This window comes from Rattus rattus, chromosome 8 (assembly GCF_011064425.1).
Source record: "Rattus rattus isolate New Zealand chromosome 8, Rrattus_CSIRO_v1, whole genome shotgun sequence".
NCBI lineage: Eukaryota > Metazoa > Chordata > Mammalia > Rodentia > Muridae > Rattus > Rattus rattus.
Window position 1 is genome coordinate 107,980,839 of NC_046161.1, and position 19,911 is coordinate 108,000,749.

The window sequence follows — 19,911 nt, forward strand, 5'->3', positions numbered from 1 at the left end:
AACTTGGTGATTTCCACCTCCACTTCATATACCATTGCTGGCTAATGTGGTTGGCTGTAGCTCTCTTAGCAGTGACGGGAACAGCTGTATAGCCCATGCTATGAGTAAAGGAAGGAGCCTGTAGCCTTTATTAAAGCATCAGATCCTTGAGATGTATCCAATGTGAGAGAAAGAGAATCAAGAAGTATTTACTTTTAAAGATTCTATTCAGAGGTATGTGGATAATGAGTTATAAAGAGTTTGTCTGATGTATTGCCACTCCCTGTCCTACTAAGAATTGGAAAACAGGGAGATTGTTTACACAGGGTGGAACATTCTGGCTCACGTGGCTAATGAAGAGCAAGTCTTATTCTGTTTTTTCAGTATAAAGCTACATTTAAAACACAAAATGAAGGGGCTGGAGAGATGGCTCAGTGGTTAAGAGCACCGACTGCTCTTCCAGAGGTCCTGAGTTCAAATCTCAGCAACCACATGTTGGCTCACAACCATCTGTAATGGGATCCGATGCCCTCTTCTGGTGTGTCTGAAGACAGCTACAGTGTACTCATATATAATAAATAAATCTTTAAAAAACAATCACAAAATGAAACAAATGAAAAACTACGTCTGTAATTAGCAGTAGTGTCAGGAAGGCAAATAAACCTCACTGTGGCCCTCTGTAGCCAAGTTTCTTGGTCCCTTCATCTGCCACTGACTTTGATCCTCATGACTCCATGAAGCAGGCAGAAGCAATCTTTCTCTGCCTCGTCAATAAAGACAATGAAGATTGTTAAGGTCAGTGAGTGTCTCAAGGCCACGAACCTATTGTCATCCTTTAACTAAGGGCTACCCAGGACTCTTTTTCTCTGGACCCTCAGCTACTATAAAAGAAATTGAAGGCACTGTCCTGTGACTGTGAACCTGTATTTCTGTCTTTTACAAAGGAAGTTTACTAAGCACTCTACGCTAGTAGGAGGCACAGGGAGTACATCCTGTATGTTAGACACTCATTAACTAAAGAGCCAAATCTCCCCACTCACCCTGCTACATGGAAATCAGAGACAACATGATTTTGGCTACTCATCAATTACATGGTAGAGCATTCTTCCCCAAAACCTGTAAGGGAGGACCATACTGACTCAGAACTTCATCCTGCCATCTAATGACATAGACATCTATTTATGTAATAGTAACTCTCCCAGGAAGTCCCCTAGTCAAAGAGACAGTCATTCTCAGTGTCTCTCTTGAACCCTAAAATCTGAGACCCTCCACCCATGCCTTCTGAGGTGGGATCTTTGCTGTTCTCCTGTTATGACATTGGCTTGGGGCTTCAGTGAAGCCTGTGTACCATCTCTACTGGGTGGAGTCTTCCCTGTGTTTTGTAAGTAGACAACCTTGGGTGTCCCAGGGCTATCTGTTTGAATAGAAGCAGAATATAGAAAGAAATTTAAAACAGCCCAAGTTATCTTTAGAGTGATACTTTCGCTTTTATTTTTAAATTACTCACTGACTCCTATCAGTGTGGATTTTCTCTAATAGCCTGACGTAATTACATGATTTGTACATGGGGAAACTGGCTGTACCTAGGAACTCCTGGAAACTTTTTATAACTTGCCATGACTCCCCAATTACTTGAAAATAAAGAGATAGGAAATATAAGTGAATGAGCTTCCAGGACTTATCAAGGCACAAGAAGAAAAGTGTAAAATATTAAAGAAATGAAAGAGCGTTTGTGTTTGAGTTTTTCACTTGTTACCTGGTTTAATCCAGTTTCCCCACTGGATTCCTTAGAGCTGACATGCATGTAACTGAAAGAAACTATCTCATGTTCCATGGGCCTTCGAACTTGCATTTCTCCTGTTAACAGATGATACTTTTCATGTTGTGGTTTGGATTGGGATGAGGAACTAAAGCTAGATGCCTTGGATGGTCAGAAGTGGTGTGATGTGGGAAGAGTAGGGTTCGCAAGTAGACGGAGATGTCTGTTACAAGTCAGCAGAGGTGCCTGGGATGTCTCCACCGAGGAAGCTACCAAGCACCCTAAGCTCTCAGGGGGCAGGGTGCATGTCCTAGAACATGAGTTAAAGTGACTAATAACTTCCCTTGCCCTGCTACATGGAAATCCGAAGAGTACATCTGGAATATCTAGCCATTGCAGGGAGAGGTGCCTCGACTGAAGGAGACATCACCTGCTTCAGGATTTTGCCTCTGAGTACTTTAGGCCGTGAGAGACAGTCTCGGTCACATGCATTTGAAACAGGGTAGGTAACAAAGGAAGACACAAGGGTTAAACAAAGGGATTTCATTTTTTTTTTTAGCCAAAGAGTTGGCTGGGTATCCCTGTCCAGACACAGTGCTTGACTGCACCTGGGGCTCGCTGTGTGCGTGACAGATCGTTGAGTTATAATGCTAATGTGCCCTCGATGCAGATTCTGTATTCAATTTCCCGTTGTCTCTTCCCACAAAGACGAGGAAGAAATTGATTTCACTGCTCTGTCTCGCCCCCTTTAGACAAAGCCAGAGGCATGAAATTACTATTGTGTGATCACCAAACATGATGGCATGTTGACAAACTCCAGAGTCACAGGGAAAAAAAATAACGTGAAATACCTCGGAACAAAATAAACGGTCACAGCAAATATGTGAGACAGTGACACTTAATCCTGTTGCCGACTTTCAAAAGGGCTTGTTACGTTCGCAGGAGTTGTCCGTGTTTCCGGTTGATGTTGTTTGTATGCTGGTGGCATAAATAACTTATTTTAAACAGAACCAGGCACTTACATCTCTTCTTAACAACAGCTAAGCTTTCCTTTGGTATTTCAGACATTATAGGGCATTGCTAGGCCTCCTGGGTAAAAAAACATTGATGAGTGGTAAGTATTTTAGAAAAAAACCAAACTCTTTATTGGATAGAATATTATTATTGTTTTAGAGAATTTTGCTATGATGTTCAGGCTGTCCAAGGACTTGTGACTCTCCTGCCTCAGGCATACACTACCAGGCTAGAAATGAAGGTAACTTGATTTTTAATAAATGGGAGATTCTCTGAAACAGGTGAGAAGAATGAGCTAGGAGTTGGATATTAGCTAGTCATATCTAAGTAATTTAGGGGGTTAGATCAACAGGTTATAATTATAGACGGTTCCCATAGCATATACATCAGGAGCAAGCATGAGTGGATCCCTGGTCTAAATCACTCATTCTCATCTGGGAAGAGAGACTCCATGACTACCACAAAGCCAAGAAGATGGCTGGCTGGATAGTTTTCTTCCTCTTTTCCTAGGTTTAGCTTGATACATGGTGGGTGTGCCTAACCATAGGCATCATGCAAGAGGCAGTCCTGAGAATTGCTGGGCTGCTGTGACCAGATTTAAAAACACTTAGGAGACATGTCCTACATGTACCACTTTAGAAAATCCCGTGCTGTGGATTAGATAAATACATGTTCAAGAAATTAGGGAGAAAATCAGAGACTTGGAGGGAATTCTGTATTTGCATCTCATATAAACGTAACTTTCAAATGAAATTTGAGTGTATCCCCCAGGGTCCTGATTTTATTAGCAAAACTTCCTTTTAAGAAATCTGAAGTGGACTCAGCTCTCAGCAGAACTTATGAAGGCCTTGGCTGGTGGCAGACCCGGGGTTGGGGGTTAGGGGAGGGCAGTGATCACTGGGAGTGGAGACTTTCAGCACCAGACAGAAGGCAGCAGCCTGCCTGAGGTGAGTTGTGGTTTTGCCTCTGGAGGAGACAAAGAGGTAGACCAGCAAGCCCTCCTGTGGCAGAGGACCAGCTGCTTAGCATCACCTGGATTGCTTCAAGAGGGACTCAGGAATCAGGCAAAGCAACGTTGCAGATTTATCACCTTCAAAGTAGCAAACGCAGCCAGAGAGCCAAGAGAAGTGAGTCCTTTATGTCTGATAGAATCAGACCGAGAGGAGCTATAAAGCTGTTGTTTAGGCTTGGTGTCATCCCCGAATTTCTGCTTCTTGGCTTCATCTAAAACACGTTCCTGCCAGAGGATGTCTGCTTTTTATAGCAACAGGGAAGGACAAGATAAAACAGGCATGAGGAGAAGAGATTGCAGGTTGGGAAGCTGATAAACAGCAAGTCTTTCAGGAAGAGCTTTGGGTTAAATGAAATGGGAAGAAGCATACGCGTGTGTGTGTGTGTGTGTGTGTGTGTGTGTGTGTGTGTGTGTGTGTGTGTGTGTGTGTTTTGTTGTTCCATGGATGTATGTGCCGTGCACAAAGGTCAGAAGATATATCATATTCCCTGGAACAGGAATTAGAGAAAATTGTAAGTCACCATCTAGGTGGATCGAACCTAGGTCTTCTGCAAGAGCAGCCAGTGCTCTTAACTGCCACGCTGTTTCTCCAGTCTCCAGATTGTACTGTTTTAAACTGTGATTTAGAATAAATACTTCTTCCTCTAAGTGGCTTCTTGGTAGGAGTTTAGTCACAATAATGAACGAAGCAGGCTGAGCAGGGAGTTTGTTTTAGAATCTCAATCTAAATGTCCGAACTTCACAGATTTCCAAGACACCATTTTGGTCTTCTCACATCTTAATTTCTGTGAAATTAGGATTCCCCTAATAACTGCCAGCATTTCATAGTGTGTCAAGTCACTTTTTTCTTTTTAGTGGCGTTTAAAATAATAGTTCATCTTTAACCAATGGTGTTTTACAGTTGACAGTGTAGCAAACATACTGTCAAAACCACTGTGACATGGGGCCCAACAGTGGAAAATACAGAATTCTGAGGCTATGGGGGGAAGCCTGAGGATCTAACAGAGCAAAGGTGGCTGGGAGATTGATCTAGATCCTTCTAAGTTCTTCTGGGTTTAGTTGAGGCTGTCTGGAAGTTATGTGTGCTTAGGCATTGATGGGGGTGATCTTGAGGCCTGTGACAACTGGGGTTGCCAGGACATGCCAGCAATTCCAAGAATAGCTTCACTGACTGATGTCACACTTAGCTGTCATGGTTTCCTTGTTCAATTCAGTCAGAGGACACAGAGTTCAGCCCTCAGCCTTTCTTCCTGGAAATGTTTGCTGTGATATTCCTGGTCTCAAGCCACATCCGGGCTGTGGAGACACCTAACCCCTCTCCCAGAACATAAATATTTATTTTTTCCATTTTTCCTTTGACAAGATGGGCTAGGCAGAGGACTGGATGCATCAATTACATTCGATGCAAAATTATCATAGTCTCAGGGGCTTAAAATTCTTAATTGTTATCTTTTGTCATTACACAGCAATGCTGGGATCAGAAGCTTCAGGAAAGGGTATTTGATCAAATCTAAATGCACTAGTGCTCAGAAGCCAAGTGATTGATGCTTCCAAAATGAAGGACTTCTCCTTCAGTCCACTCTCTCAATCTCCATGTGATGCAGCCTTTGCAGTAGGAAAAGACCCATTTGGAGTGCCAGCCAGCAGACCCGACTCACCAAAGCAGGAGTATGAACCCTCAGCTAGCTCCTGCTTCCCTGGTCTCACAGACAGACTTGCCTAGAGTTCAAGGTTAAGGAGACTCTTGGCAGACCCTGGCAGGATTGGGAGACTGAGCTTAATTCTTCTCTACCCGCATAGCGTGTGCTGGACACTTTGTGATAGATGTGAAGGAGTTAGTGGTCAATGATCTAGACAACATCTCTACATCTTTAAAAATGGTCTAAGATACCCCAAGTCTACACAGCATTTCTTTGTTTTCCAGCAGACTCTCTCACGTGGGATTTCCCTGGAATCGTGATCCAGTTCCTCCTCAGAGTGCTTGTGTCTAGCGTCCCGTGACAACAGCATTCAGTGCTGTAGGGCAGTCTCCTTCCTGAATATACAGTTTGTAAGATTCAGTGCTGTCAAAGTCAATCAAAGAGCACCTGGTTCGTACCACAGATGCTGTCTTCCTGGACTCATGTTAGACTCTTCTCACATTCTGTAAGAAGGGTGGCACCGAGAGGCTGACCAAAGCATCAGGAGCCCTAGTAGCATCCAAAGCACACCTAGCTGAAGGTGGGGAGATGCTCAGTATTGAGCTGTGACTTGTGTTCTTCATTACTGATGATGTCTCAAAGAAGACACCATAGGGTCACACTGGTAGCCATTTGTCATAGCCCAATGTTTTTCAAGAACCCCAGGAAACAGTCTGTCTCCACATATAAGGCTGCCCCCCTTCTCTCTCTCTCTCTCTCTCTCTCTCTCTCTCTCTCTCTCTCTCTCTCTCTCTCTCTCTCCAGTTGGAGACATACTGGCCAATCAGTCCACTACCATCTGTGTGCTGCTGAAAATTCAAAACCGTATCAGTATGGCTTGTTTTGGTTCCCAATGGGGTGGCTCAGTGGCTCTCTCCTCATATGCAGGTGAGAATATTGTAAACAGTAGAAACAATTCACTATAACATTTTTTTCTAAGGCATATCAGTAAAAGCACTGGGTCACATGTTTCCTGGTCTTTAATTTTAAACTAACTTGTTTTTCTGAGCCTCACCAGATGGATGGAGTAGAATCAGAGCCATGCTCAGACTTCTGGGGTAACTACTGTGCATCTATCATGTGTTTTACAAATTCGTGAGGATGGAAAATTCACTGTGAAATGGCATCCGAATAATGGCCGTATGTCTATATGTTGTACCATATTTTATTTTGTATGCAGGAAAATTGTGTTCTAGGTTAGGGAGAGGGGCAAAACCTTAACCAACCTGCTAATTCATGCTCAACAGCAATGTCACAAAACAGCATCAAGCGGAGTCATTCCCTAGTTATATGTTTTAAATCATTTAGAAACATGGCTCATGCTGAATCTCCAGTGCTCCTAAGGCCATAAAAATGCAGGGTTGGGTTCTTCTAGGGTTGGTTCAAGAGATTTTCATTTATAATAGGTGCTCACCTTACGTGTACTTCTAGCTAAGATAGTTTTCTGTGTTGTCATTTTAAATACTTTTATTCATGTGTATATGTGCATGTCTATGTGTGAATGAATATGGGCACCTGAATATAGATGTCTGTGGAGGCCAGAAGAGGGCGTCAGACAAGTTGGAGTTACAGGAAGTGCAAACCACAGGACATGGGTGCTGGGAACTATGTTCTTCACTGTCGAGCCACCTCTCCAGCCCAAGACAGTGTTACTATTAATATTATTATTGTTTTCTTTCTTTATACTTTCCCATTTCAGTCCTCTTTCCTTCTGCCAACCTGTGACTTTTATGATTATATGACCTTCAAAGAAAAAGAGTTGTCCAAGATTCTTACAAATATCTAATACTTCAGTCTTAAGTGATGATTTATGATTTGGAGCGCAATGTTACTAGAACTTGAGTGCAATGTGGGACAAACACAAAATATATTAATTTCTAGTGTTTAAAATACTTTATATCATAAGTCAAAAATTTCAACAGCATTATTTTGGCAGCAGATTTTGTTTCTATCATTTAAGAAAGTAAACATCATTTCACATGCATTTAGAGAGAGAGAATCTGTGCTTGTCTGTGTGTATGTTTGTGTGTGAGTGTGTGTGTGTGTGTGTGTGTGTGTGTGTGCGCAGAACAGAGCTTGCTCTCAGCATGCCATGGCATCACAACACTACAATACAGTTGTAGTTTGTGATAGTGTAGCCAGCCAGGCACCAGCCACTAAGCTTTACCCTGGTCATCTCCTGTGCTGTCTCTAATCATAAGCATGCACCACTAACTCTCAATATCCCATGGGATTGAAGCACGGTGTTGACCCACTTAAAGACCTTATCCAGAGTCATCTCTTAGCTCAGAAGTCATGGAACATATGACTTAAACTCTAGGACCTGTATCCTTAGCCTGAAATTATGAAGAAAAGTGCCACTAAAGATCCTCCTCAGTCCATAACATTTGCAAAGGATTACTCTACCCTCCTCAGAGAAGAGTGGAGGTTTCAGAGTTGTCACACCCAAAGCTCACAATGTTCCCAAACACTGTTCCCCAGGGTGTGTCAGCATGGGACAGAGAGACTTCCATCAGAGGGGGCAATGTGGAGCTTTCCGATTTTGGGAAACACTTTGGATTGGAAATAAGTGTGGACTGACAACTCCATGATACATGCTGACAAACAAATGGTTAATATTTATGAACAATATGGCTGTGAACAATGACCTGTGGCCACAACTCTGGTTATTTTTATTAATGTTTTAGTCTTTCTTTTCTTTCTTTGGTCTCTGTTGCATAGATCTGAGTCTAACTACAGACAATACTTTGATTTTTTTTTTAATGTCAATTTGTGCCTATTGTGTTCTATTTTTTTTTTTTTGGAAGCAGGGTCTCATGTATCCTGTGCTGACCTTGAGTTTACTGTATAGCTTAGACTACATGCTCTTTCAGCACTTGTGGAGAGCCTGAGTTTTGTTTCTAGCACCCATGTAAAGTAAGGTAGCTCACAATCTCCAAGCTCACAATTAATATAGCTACACACACACACACACACACACACACACACACACACACAGAGAGAGAGAGAGAGAGAGACAGAGAGACAGAGAGAGAGAGACAGAGAGACAGAGAGAGAGAGAGAGAGAGAGAGAGAGAGAACAAGTGCTCTTAAGTGCTGAGCTATCCAGAGACCAACTTTCAAGCGACTCCTGTTTTGACCTGTAGCTGAGGATAGAGCCTATGTTTCATATATTTTAGGAAAGAGCCCCACCACTCTTATGTATGCCCAGTCCTAGTTACTCTTTATTTTGACACAGGGTCTCACTTTGAGGCTTGCTTTGGACTCACTCTGTAGCCGGTGATGGCTATGTACTTGCTGTGGCTTTGACGACTATACCATGAGTTCATTTAAAAAGACATTTCCTGGCAAAGATGTCCAACTGAGAAAGTGTGAAAGCAAGCATGGAAGATACCATTAGAAGGTTTCTTCCTATGATTATGCACACTAACAGTCATGCCCCTGCCTCCTGCAACTATCAGGTGAAGACACTCAATGAGCCGACGAAGCTCGGGATAACAACTGAGGAAGATCGTGACAGGTCACAACTGAAATAGATCACCGGTGTTCAGTCTGCCTGTATTCACCTTTGTTCAAAATAGAAACAAACACAAAGCAGCCAAGCTACAATGTACAGAGAGAAAGATGACTCATTGTAAATCTGAATATATGGTGTAGCCCTGTGTGATCGGAATGGCTGCTGACCGTCGTTGAGATCCAAAAGGATATTTTTTTCTCAATCATAAATGGATTTAGAGTAAGTGATGACTCAATGTCTTGAGACTGGGTGTTTGGAAATAAGTTCATCGATGCTGTCTTGGCCTTGTTGTCTAAAATAGCATGCAGATTGCACTCTGCCACAAAGCCTGTACAGACTTCCTCCACTCACAAGCAAGGAAGAGAAATCCTGTTAATACTAGTTTTGAATAAACAGGGTTATGGACAGAGGATATTCTTAACCACGACTGAAAACAGACCACATAAAACATAATACAGGGTTCCCCATTGTAACAAACAACTTTGTTTAAAGCTGACTATGATAAAATGAATCTCTCTCTCTCTCTCTCTCTCTCTCTCTCTCTCTCTCTCTCTCTGTGTGTGTGTGTGTGTGTGTGTGTGTGTGTATACAAGTCAAGGTTACTCATATATATTCATTTTATTCATAGGCCTATATCTTGGCTAATAGAAATGCATTGAACTAAAATATCTTCAAGAAAGGATTTCTTAAAAAGTTATAACACTAGTTAGCTACCTAAAAGATAAAAGCCTACAATACATGCAAGTCTGTGTATAAATATACATATATAGTATAAATGGAATTTTCACATCTTGGTTCACAATGCTCCCTGTAAGAGCCAAGACCACCTAACAAAATCTTCAACAGCAGGCGTGAGAAGTCTTCTTTTGGATTGTTGTTCAGGGTTCCACAGCCTTCAGTTGCCCCCTAACATAGAGCCCAGGGGATCCTGAGCTGGAAACTACCTTTCTAAGAACTAGCCTTCATGGTGCCAGAAGCTGTCACATAGGTCTCCAAGGGAGGGTGCAACCAATAGTCCTACCCAGGTATGAGTCTATGAACCACAACACAGACCAGTATGGCATGAGAGCCCTAAGGGTGAAGTAGTGGCACACAAACCTTGGCAGCAACCACCAGCTCTCTGACTGGACTTCAGATCCACTCAACAAGAGGTAAGACATGCTTGGCACTGGAAACCTAGCCAACTACGCAGGGCCAGTGAAGTCAGGGATCTCTGGGGGGGAATTGAAAGCTACCACTTGACTGAGGCAACATGATCCTTAACTACATTCTGAACATTTGTCCTTAGACCTACAGATGAGAGTAGCCCTCATCACCACCAAGGAAAGGAAAGCTCTCTCTGCAACAGACAGAGACCGTCACAGAAAACCACAGCCAATCAAAATGCAGAGTTGTGGAGCCCAGTGCCATCAGCTACACCTACAAAGCAGCTCAAATACAGCTCAGGGGGTCATTGAGGAAGTGGGGGTAGGAAGAGCATAAGAGCCGGAGGGCTGGGGAACTTACTGTGAGATTGTAATGTCATAAGGAATACCCATAAAGTCTTACAAACATGACTGCATAAATAGGATCTGAACAAGAACAACAGATATGACAAGGAGTGGGGGTGAGGGGCAGCTGTGATAAACCCTACAGAAATGACATAGGCAACTACGGAATGCCCAGAGTGGGAGAAATGATTTTCCCCAGGGAAGAAAGCACCAACTGGTTATCTAACACCAAAATGGCCACCCCTAAAAACACACCCAGGCAGCATTATGCAGAATGAGCAGGTTATCGTTAGGAATGCATGTGTGTGTGGATATACATCTGTGCATGTAATAACAACTAATGAAGGAGAGAGGCCGTCAGTTTGAAAGAGAGCAGGGAAGGGGATGTGGGAGAGTTTGGAAGGAGGAAAGGGAAGTGGGAAAGGATGTAATTACAATCTCAAAAAAAAAAAATAAAAGGAAATTAAAAAACACCCTAACAGCAAATTTTCCTGAAAAAAAAAAAAGTATTCGTTGGGTGGACATAGTTTAGGAATTCCAAACTTTAATATTACTACATTGAATTTCCCCCAAAATTTAATTCGATAAGATGTGATTGCTGCTGAAATTGATTATTAACAATATTAATTCCACCAGCTCACTTTCGTATCCAAACGGTGAAGATCGATTTTCTAAGTATTTCCGTAATAAGAAAAAGTATCTTCAGAGCATCAACTAGAGGGGGAATATTTGTCTTGCCCTGATGATGGCCTTTCAGTTGACTCCGTCAGATCATTATGAGCACAACACAAGACAAGAAACACTGCCATATTGGTTTTCTTCATAATAAAATCTTGGCTTTTCTTCACCAAGTACTTGCTTCGATTGCTTCTTATATAGTTCTCATGTCTCTTATTTGTGACTGTGGCCAAAATGTGGTTTTTATTTTGGGGAGTAAAGTCCAATAGGATAGCTACCAAAGGTATTTGCTGAATCCATTAGCACCAAGCTTGGGGATATCTTATAAAAGGTTAGTGCTTTGAGGCAGCCAGAGATAATGCCAATAATAATGAATACTATCTGGGCCATTTAAAGACAAAATTAAGTGTAAATATCTAGCGAGAGGGTACGATATTCTTTAACTTAAGCTAAGATTTACTTATATTCTAAAATCCTTACACAAACCCAAAAGCCACTCACAACGAAACATAAAGAAATTTCAAAATCTGAGTAGCTCTCACAGCATAGTGGAAATATACCCAACTTCTTATTTGACCCAATCATCTTTACACTGTTGTTGAAATCAGACTACAAATATACATATTTCATAATTCTCTCTCTCTCTCTCTCTCTCTCTCTCTCTCTCTCTCTCTCTCTCTCTCTCTCCCCTCTCCCTCTCTCTCTCCCTTGCTCTCTCTCTGCCCATGTCAGGAGGTGGTGGTCATTGCTATTTCAGTGTGTAACTATCGTCACAGGAGTACTAGTGCCATCAATTAGATCTTGATTTTGTCATCTGTTTCTTTACTCTTTAGCCAGACACGCTTGCTAGTTGGAATAGAGTCCAGTTTCTAGCTTGGCTTCGGGAAGTCCCTGGAAGTGAATTCTTTGGGAACACAGGAATAAGCAGTAGACTGTGCCTACATGTTCCTGACATCTTTTAGAACTAGCCTGGAACGTTCCTGGTTCCAGACCCTCTGGAGGCACGCTGTCAAGATGAGTAGCATCCTCCTGGGAATAGCCACAAGAGTATGGTCTCCACTCTGGGGAATGCAACATCCCAGGGATGGTGACATCCACAGCACAGATAAAGGGACTTCACCCTTAACCTGACAATGACATAAAAACTGTTTTGGCGCAAATATATCATAACCATTGGCCATTCAGAACATAAGCAATAGAGGTCCATATTGGGAGATTCCTGTTATGATGGCCATTACCCAGATCTCTCCTGATTGGGTGAGGTTGTAGAGGCAACTGTAGGGTGGACCAGGAAATGATTTCCTCATTAGACAAGCAGCCATGCTATTTATCATAAAATACATTTCCTTTCATGGTCTTAAGAAGATCCATTGTCCTTCTAGACTGTAGGAATGTTGGATGTCAGCCCAGGGCCGGTTGTAAGCTTCTCCAAGCCAGTGATTCCTGTAGGTTCTCCAGATCCTTCTAGGACTTCATAATGCCCTTTAGATGAACCCGATTTTCTCCATATATGTAAGACAAAGTTGTGAGAGTAGAGTGGCAGGTTGCATCTTGAAGCGGGTTTCAATCTGGCCACCTTCCACTCAGCTAGACATTAACAAGGTTTGTGAAGGATAAAATTTACTAATGTTGTGCAGTTGGGAGCTGGGGATGATCTTGGAGGACTTGGGGGAGGTGAGAACATGATCGGAATATAATGCATGGAAAAACATTTAAATGGAAAATAAAATCAATCATAAAAATAAAGAACTCTTGAGTACTGGAGAGTCTCTGCCCCATGTCACTTAGCATTCTAGGCATCTCTTGCAAGATCAGATGATCACTTAAAATGTCCCCACCATGTGGTTTCCATTCATGTCAAGTCATAGCATGCATCTCCATTTGAAAATCTTGCTTATTCCTGTCTACTTCTGTGTGCAAAGTTCCCAGTCTTACAGCTTAATAAATACATGCATTTCACCAACGCATGCTAATTAACTATCAAAATGTTGCCCTAAAGAAAAAAGCTTTAAATAATGAAGTTTTAATTGGCCTATCAATTTCTGTGTTTAGCTTGACTCTAAAGTGCTTGCAATATGGAGCAGAAATTCTTTTCTCTTTATCAGTGTTTCTGAATTTTCAAGAGTGGGGCGGGGGCGGGGATGGGCATTTCCTTCTCTTTCTTCTTACCAGGCATGTAGGTTATTATCATCCCCTTAGTTTCCCCACATTTCAAAAGAATTTAGGGAACAGAAATCAGTACAGAAAAGTAAGCTCATTTTCAGGGTGTCCAAACCATGGCAGAATATATCTAATTTTCTCCTCACTATGTCATCTTCTTTAAAATTTATAGAAAACCATGACACAAAGACCAGAAGATATGTAGATTTAATTGTAAGTTTAAATGCTCTTTCCCTGTATTTTAACTCAACTGGGCACAGGTTATCTCCAGTTTCTTGTCTCTATTATAGATATTGGCTTTAAAGAGTGCGTTGTTATTTCTTTTTCCCAAATTCATTCCTTAGGAAGATGGGGTATGCATCCCACCTCCAAGTACACGCATTCGTGTGTGTGTGTGTGTGTGTGTGTGTGTGTGTGTGTGTGTGTGTGAATGCATGTATGTGATTTCATGTGTGTGGGTTTCTATGTGTGCATGTAGAGGCCAGAGGGGGACTTGAGGGTGAGTTCCTTGATTTCTCTCTTCTTTTTACTGAGGCAGAATCTCACACTTGATGTTTCCCCCATTCTGGTTAAATTACATCCCCCGTTCTCTCCCTCCTACTCCAGCTCTGTAGTTACAGGCAGCCACCACAGCCACTATGCCCAGTTTACAGGTGTGTGCTACCCGTCTGAACTGTGGTCCTGATGCTGACACATGGCAAGGATTTTATCCAATGAGCCATCTTTCTAGCCGTAGGCATTCCGTCTTAAGTAGTACCTTTTACCTTTTACTGGGTAGGGGTTTTCAAATAAGAAAGGTCGGGGAAAGAAGGCACAGGGAGAGCACACATGATGTACAGCATATATTTGCATGGAAATGTCTGTATGTAACACAGAAGTATGCACAACGAATACACATAATACAAGTTTTAAATCCACATTTATGAAAGAGAAAGGTGTCTAGGGGTTTGTGGGATGCTGGATTTAAGCTCTCGAGGACTCTGGGTCCAGAACAGTTTCCCCTATTCCTGCTAACCCCCACAGGTCTTCTCCCTCTTATGGATACAGAACAGGGGCCTTTGACTGCTGTCCTTGGGGTTCAAGCTTGGCCTCCTATGTTAATTTTTCAAATTCAAGGTGATGCAGTCTGACAGCCAGAGAGGAGGAACCTTTGGGATAGAACAGAGCTCTGACTCCTGTCTCCCCTTGGGATGCTCCCTCCCCTGCCAGGATACCAGCATGGGATCACAGTACAGACCCCCCTTCCCATGCTTTTGTTCATTCCTTAATCCCAGGGGATTTGGAGAATACCCTGGACTTGGTCTGAACACTGTGAAACTGTGTTTCCACCAGAATAAACTATAGATGAGTGGAAGCCAAAGTTAGGGGGCACCCAGTTCAGACCAGATAACCATGAGCAAGAATCCCTTCTCCATCTTCTCTTGCCTTCAGTCACTTCTGGAAGGGTGGCCTCAACTGACTACAGTGTTGCCAGATTTGAGGCAGGATGTAGTTCAAGTTCATGATTCTCCTCGTAAGCTTCTAAAGTCTTACAATTACAGGGTCCACCATTATGAAGCAACCCCATCTCAACAGTGACTGAAGGTGTATCATTGCTTTATAGACTGTGAAATATACATACATACATACATACATACATACATACATACATACACACAAACACACACACATACACACAAACACACAAATACAGATACACATACACACACAAACACACACACATACACATACACACATACACACACACATACACATACACACCCACACACACACACACACACACACACACACACACACACACACACACACACACACACACATACACACACACACACACACACACACACACACACACACACACACGATCCTCTTAAAAACCTGTGATCCCGCCTTAATGTAATGGTCAGTGGTCTAGAATCACCTGGGAGACCAACCTCTGGGTGTAACCATAGGGAGTGTCTGGATTGGTCTAGTTGAGGTGGGCAGACCTACTGTAAAAGTGAGCTGAGCACAGCATTCAGCTCTCATCTCTACCTCTAGACTGAAGACTGTGTGAGCAGCTTCCACATGCTCCTCCTGCTGTGCCTTCTCTGCTAGGATGGACTGTATTCTTGACATGTGACCAGACTCAACCCTTCCCCTCTTAAGTCACCTTTTCAAGCATCTGTGCCAGCTGAGAATGAACTGACACATCGTCCATCAGAAAAGGCTTTGAAGAGAGTTACATCTCTTAGTCCTGAGATTGAATAGAGGAAGAATATAGCCAAGTCTCAAAATAGAATTATAGAATAGTAGACTATTATTTTCATGTGCATGGTGTATGTGGTATGTCTGTGTTTTCTCATGTGGGGTGTGTGTGTGTGTGTGTGTGTGTATGTATGTATGTGTGTGTGTTTTCATGTGTATGGTTTCTATATGTGGTATGTGTGTGTTTTCTCATGTGTGTATGGTGTGCGTGTATCTGCATGTTTTTCATGTGTGTATGGTGTGTGTATCTGTGTGTTTTTATTTTCATGTGTGTGTGTGATGTGTGTATATGTGTATTTTTCATGAGGTGTATGTATGTGTGTGTGTATGTGTGTGTGTGTTTTCATGAGTGGGAGGTATATGTATGTGTGTTTTCTCATGTGCGTGTGGTGTATATATATGTGTGTGTTGTTTCGTGTGTGTGTGTGTGTGTGGTGTGTTTTTATTTTCATTGGTGTGTGGTGTGTGTATGTGTATTTTTCTATGAGTGTGTTGTGTACATACGTGTATTTGCACACTTGTACATCTATGCCACAAATACCCACATGAAGTTCTGAGACTGACATGGGAATCAACCCCAATTCTCTTCCACCATATCCCTTGGTCAGAAATGCTCAGAGCTCATGAGATGTCCAGTCGCCTTATCCAGTTTTTACATTCGTCCATTTAATTTCTGATGAACTAAAGTTTCCAGTGGTGGTTGTGGTGGTGGGGAGCCCACATTTGATTAGGAAGAGAATGAATGTGGCAGGCTAAAGGTCAGGATCTCTTGGGCTTTATTTATCCCTCACCTATAAGGTAAAGATTTTCTGAACTGTATAAACAGAGCCTCTAGATCACCCCCACCCCAATGCCGAGTCTAAGGTTGCCACCAGAGAGCATCTGGGACTCATAGCAAAGATTCTCTCTTCGCTGCCATTCACCTACCTTGTGTCCCAATAATGTATTTAAAAGTACCTTGATTTTGCCTTTGATTATTATGTTATTGAAGCCCTGTTGCTGTTGCATTGGGGCCATGGCATGTGAGGTGATCAGTATCTGTGTTCCCTGGCCACAGTCAATTATAGTTGGCTCCAAATTAACAATCTCTAGTTCCCTCTGTGGTGAGAGTTGGTTTTGTTTGGTTGTGTTTTGTGGTTTTTACACTGATACCAAAATTTGTGGTCAGCCTATAACTGCCTCTTCATGACCTGGGGAAAGTGTCACAGCTTCTTCCACAGGAGGCGAAATCTGTCATTAGAACCAAGTTTCCTCATGAACTCATAGAGCTGGGGGTTGTAGTATGTGCCGAAAAGATAACTGTAATTGACAAGCATTTTGCCTAATCAAATTTTAAGGTCAAATGAGTGTTTTTAGACTATGAATGCTTTGTATGGGACAAATGGGATGGTGCTGTGGCTATAAGACTCTCTCCCGATCATTGGACCCAATCCCCAACACGCAGGTCACTCCCACGCCCTCATTAAAACACAAGCAATCTCAGCTTACTTCCTGACAGGAATTATGAACACTCTTGCATTTTTCCATTGGCTTCTGATACTCAATGAATATTCTTGTTTTATTTTACGTACTTACTGTAATGATATACATTATACAGTGCTTGACTTGACTACAGCTATGCAATTCAAGAGGTGTTTGCAGACCCTTATAGAAACACTCAAACCAGCCTCAGAAAATAGAAAATGGCTAAAGTACTTTCTGAGAATCTCCCAGCTTCCTTTCTTTCTTAAAACAGCTCTCTTGATGCTCAGGGAAAATGATGACACGTAATTATGATGCCTCTCAAACAACAAATGGACAAAGCAGGTACTTGGAACAGAAATACTAAAACTCCTCTATCAAAATTATGGCTTTGGCACAAAATGTCATTTATTTAATCATTCAAATCATATTTCCTCAAAACACAAAACAAAACAAAAAACTACAAAAGTCTAGGTGCCTTTTCCTTGTTATTTTATAAAAATTAATAACCAAGAGGACTACTAATTCACAAGTCCCATAAGGCATAGAGCTACAGCTCACTGTCAGTTTGTATTATGAGGAGACATATACGGCTAGTGGAAATCACTTTTTTTTGGTCTTTTGTCCTTTTTATGAACAGCAGGATTTTGTACCAGCTTTTCCTCCTCCTTTCTGGCTAGTAGAAAAAAATATATTTTAAATTGGCATCTCTCTGTCTCTCTTAAATACCATAGCAACACACTCATGAACATGTGGGCATGGGCATAAATGTTCATGCATGTGTCTATGTACCACTATCATGGTTAGTGTTATTAACTTGACACAATCTACAATCACTTTAAAGACAGGGCCTGTGGGCCTGTTTGTGGGGATTACCTTGATTATATTAACTGAGGTGGACAGATCAGCCCACTGCAGTATCATTCCCTAGGCAGCAGACCCTGCACTGTTAAAAAAAAAAAAAGAAAAGAAAAGAAAAGAAAAAGAAAAAAGGAACTGAGCACTGGCGTGCATCTTCCGAACAGTGGATGCGACATCATGTGACCAGCTGGTTACCATGACTTCTCCACCATGATGGACTCTAAGCTGAATAAACTCTTTCTCCATTAAATTGCAAAGATTCTTATATATATATATATACACAGCAATAGGAAAAGAAACTAAGAGAATCACCATGAGAGGGCAAAACTAACCTAAATTCTTGCCCTTTTCAGAATACAAACACTGGATTCTCAAAATGCACTCCCCTGAAAGTGTTGCCTTAAATAATTGTACCTGCATGCCATAACCACTCTGTAATTACTGATCAATTATTTGTGGTAAGTGCTAGATCACAGGTCTCCTCTCTCCCGGGAACTAGACCACTTGTTCCCCCATCCTACTCCCTGTAGCTGACAAACCCTGCTGGGAAGGCACACAAATCACAGGGAAGAACAAGCTGACCTCCCCCACCCAACTCCCTGCAAACAAAAGAGAAGTTTATCCTCTTTCCTTAGTACCTTCCTCTGCCCCTCCTGGTCATGCAGGCTGAGGCACATTACATAACCTAGAAACCTAGAGGGGAACCAGCCACCAGCCTTGAGAATCTATCAAAGGCTTATACCCCCTTTGCTCCCTGATGGCTCTCTGACTCCTTCTGCTCCCTCCCTGTGCTCCAGACATGATGGGAATGAGGGTAAGCCCTCCTGATAAAATTTATCTTAAAGGAGAAATGCCAACCTGCCATTTGTCTCGTGATTATGGATTCCTTTCAGATTTCTGCAAAGACACTTGGAAGACTTATTTTTTTTATTTTTTTATTTTTTTGAGACTGGCTCCAACATCACCCAAACTAACAATGTACCCAAAGATGACCTTGAACATCTGATCCCCCTGCCTCCGACTTCTAATTAGTGGGGTTGTCACCATGCTAGGTCTTTGGTTTTGTGGTTTGTGCTGTGGTCTGCTAGGGATGAAAACCAAGTGTGGAGCACACAAGAGCAGTGCTCAACCACCGAGCTACGTCTCCAGCTCCCTTGATGCCGATTTTTCAAGCTCTTTGTTCTTCTCCATGGAATGCCATTCTCTTGTCTACACATGAAATCATTAAAGCCTGTTTGATTCTGGACATTTGGTTTCCTGTAAGATCTAAGTGTGTGTGTGTGTGTGTGTGTGTGTGTGTGTGTGTGTGTGTGTGTGTGTGTGTGTAGCAGTTGGAGATGAATCACCATCATGTATACCCATGTGTGTCCAGGGTTCTTTAAGTGTATTTGAGGCCATTAGATGTCCTGCGTTATCTTTCCATCTTATCCCTTGAGCAGGTTGTCAGCCATCTATTCCTATCTTGGAGAGATTATCCTGGAGCTGCCCCCAAACCCTGAATGTGGGAATTGCAGACTTCTATAGCTATGACCAGCATCTTATCTAAGTGCTGGAGATTCAAACTCAGGTCCCCACGCTGGCACAACAAGTACTCTTAGCCACTGAGCCATCTTCCTGACTGGGGACTTGGCTCCCAGTGTCTGCTTTGCCGCCTTCTCTGGGGAGGACTGCAGCCCAGTTCCTGAGCGGCTCTCAGGACTCACCTCTCCTTCTCTGGGCCATGGCCTCCCATTCTGGGTATGCTTGTTCTGACTCTGCCTCTTCTTCTGTCCTCCGTCAGCGAATTTGCACAGCAAAGGCTCACTGGGGGCTGGGAAGGTAAGAAAGTAAAGGCATATTAGCAAACGCCAGCGCAAACACTGAATTAGTTCAGGGCGGGTCTTGGTTAAGGAAGCATTCTCAGGTCTTCATTCTGGCCCACTCTCCTCCGAGCTTCACTGACCGGTGTTCTCACCATTGCTGGGCCTCAGGAAAGCAGGGGTGGACCCTGAGAGAGTGTAACATACACTCCTGGAAAACCGGTTGTAGTAGAATGTGCACTTGTTACCAAGGCA

The 19,911-nt window shown here is 42.5% G+C and overlaps 1 protein-coding gene across 5 annotated transcripts in view; it reads right to left on the minus strand.

Moving 5' to 3' along the window:
* The window catches only part of Rbms3 (RNA binding motif single stranded interacting protein 3), a 665,104-nt gene that overhangs the window by 110,330 nt on the left and 534,863 nt on the right, over positions 1 to 19,911 (minus strand). For all 5 annotated transcript variants that reach the window (XM_032911069.1, XM_032911066.1, XM_032911068.1 and 2 more), the window contains exon 8: positions 19,561 to 19,667. In XM_032911069.1, coding sequence (XP_032766960.1) covers positions 19,561 to 19,667 — 107 coding nt within the window. The remainder of the gene's footprint in view (positions 1 to 19,560; positions 19,668 to 19,911) is intronic.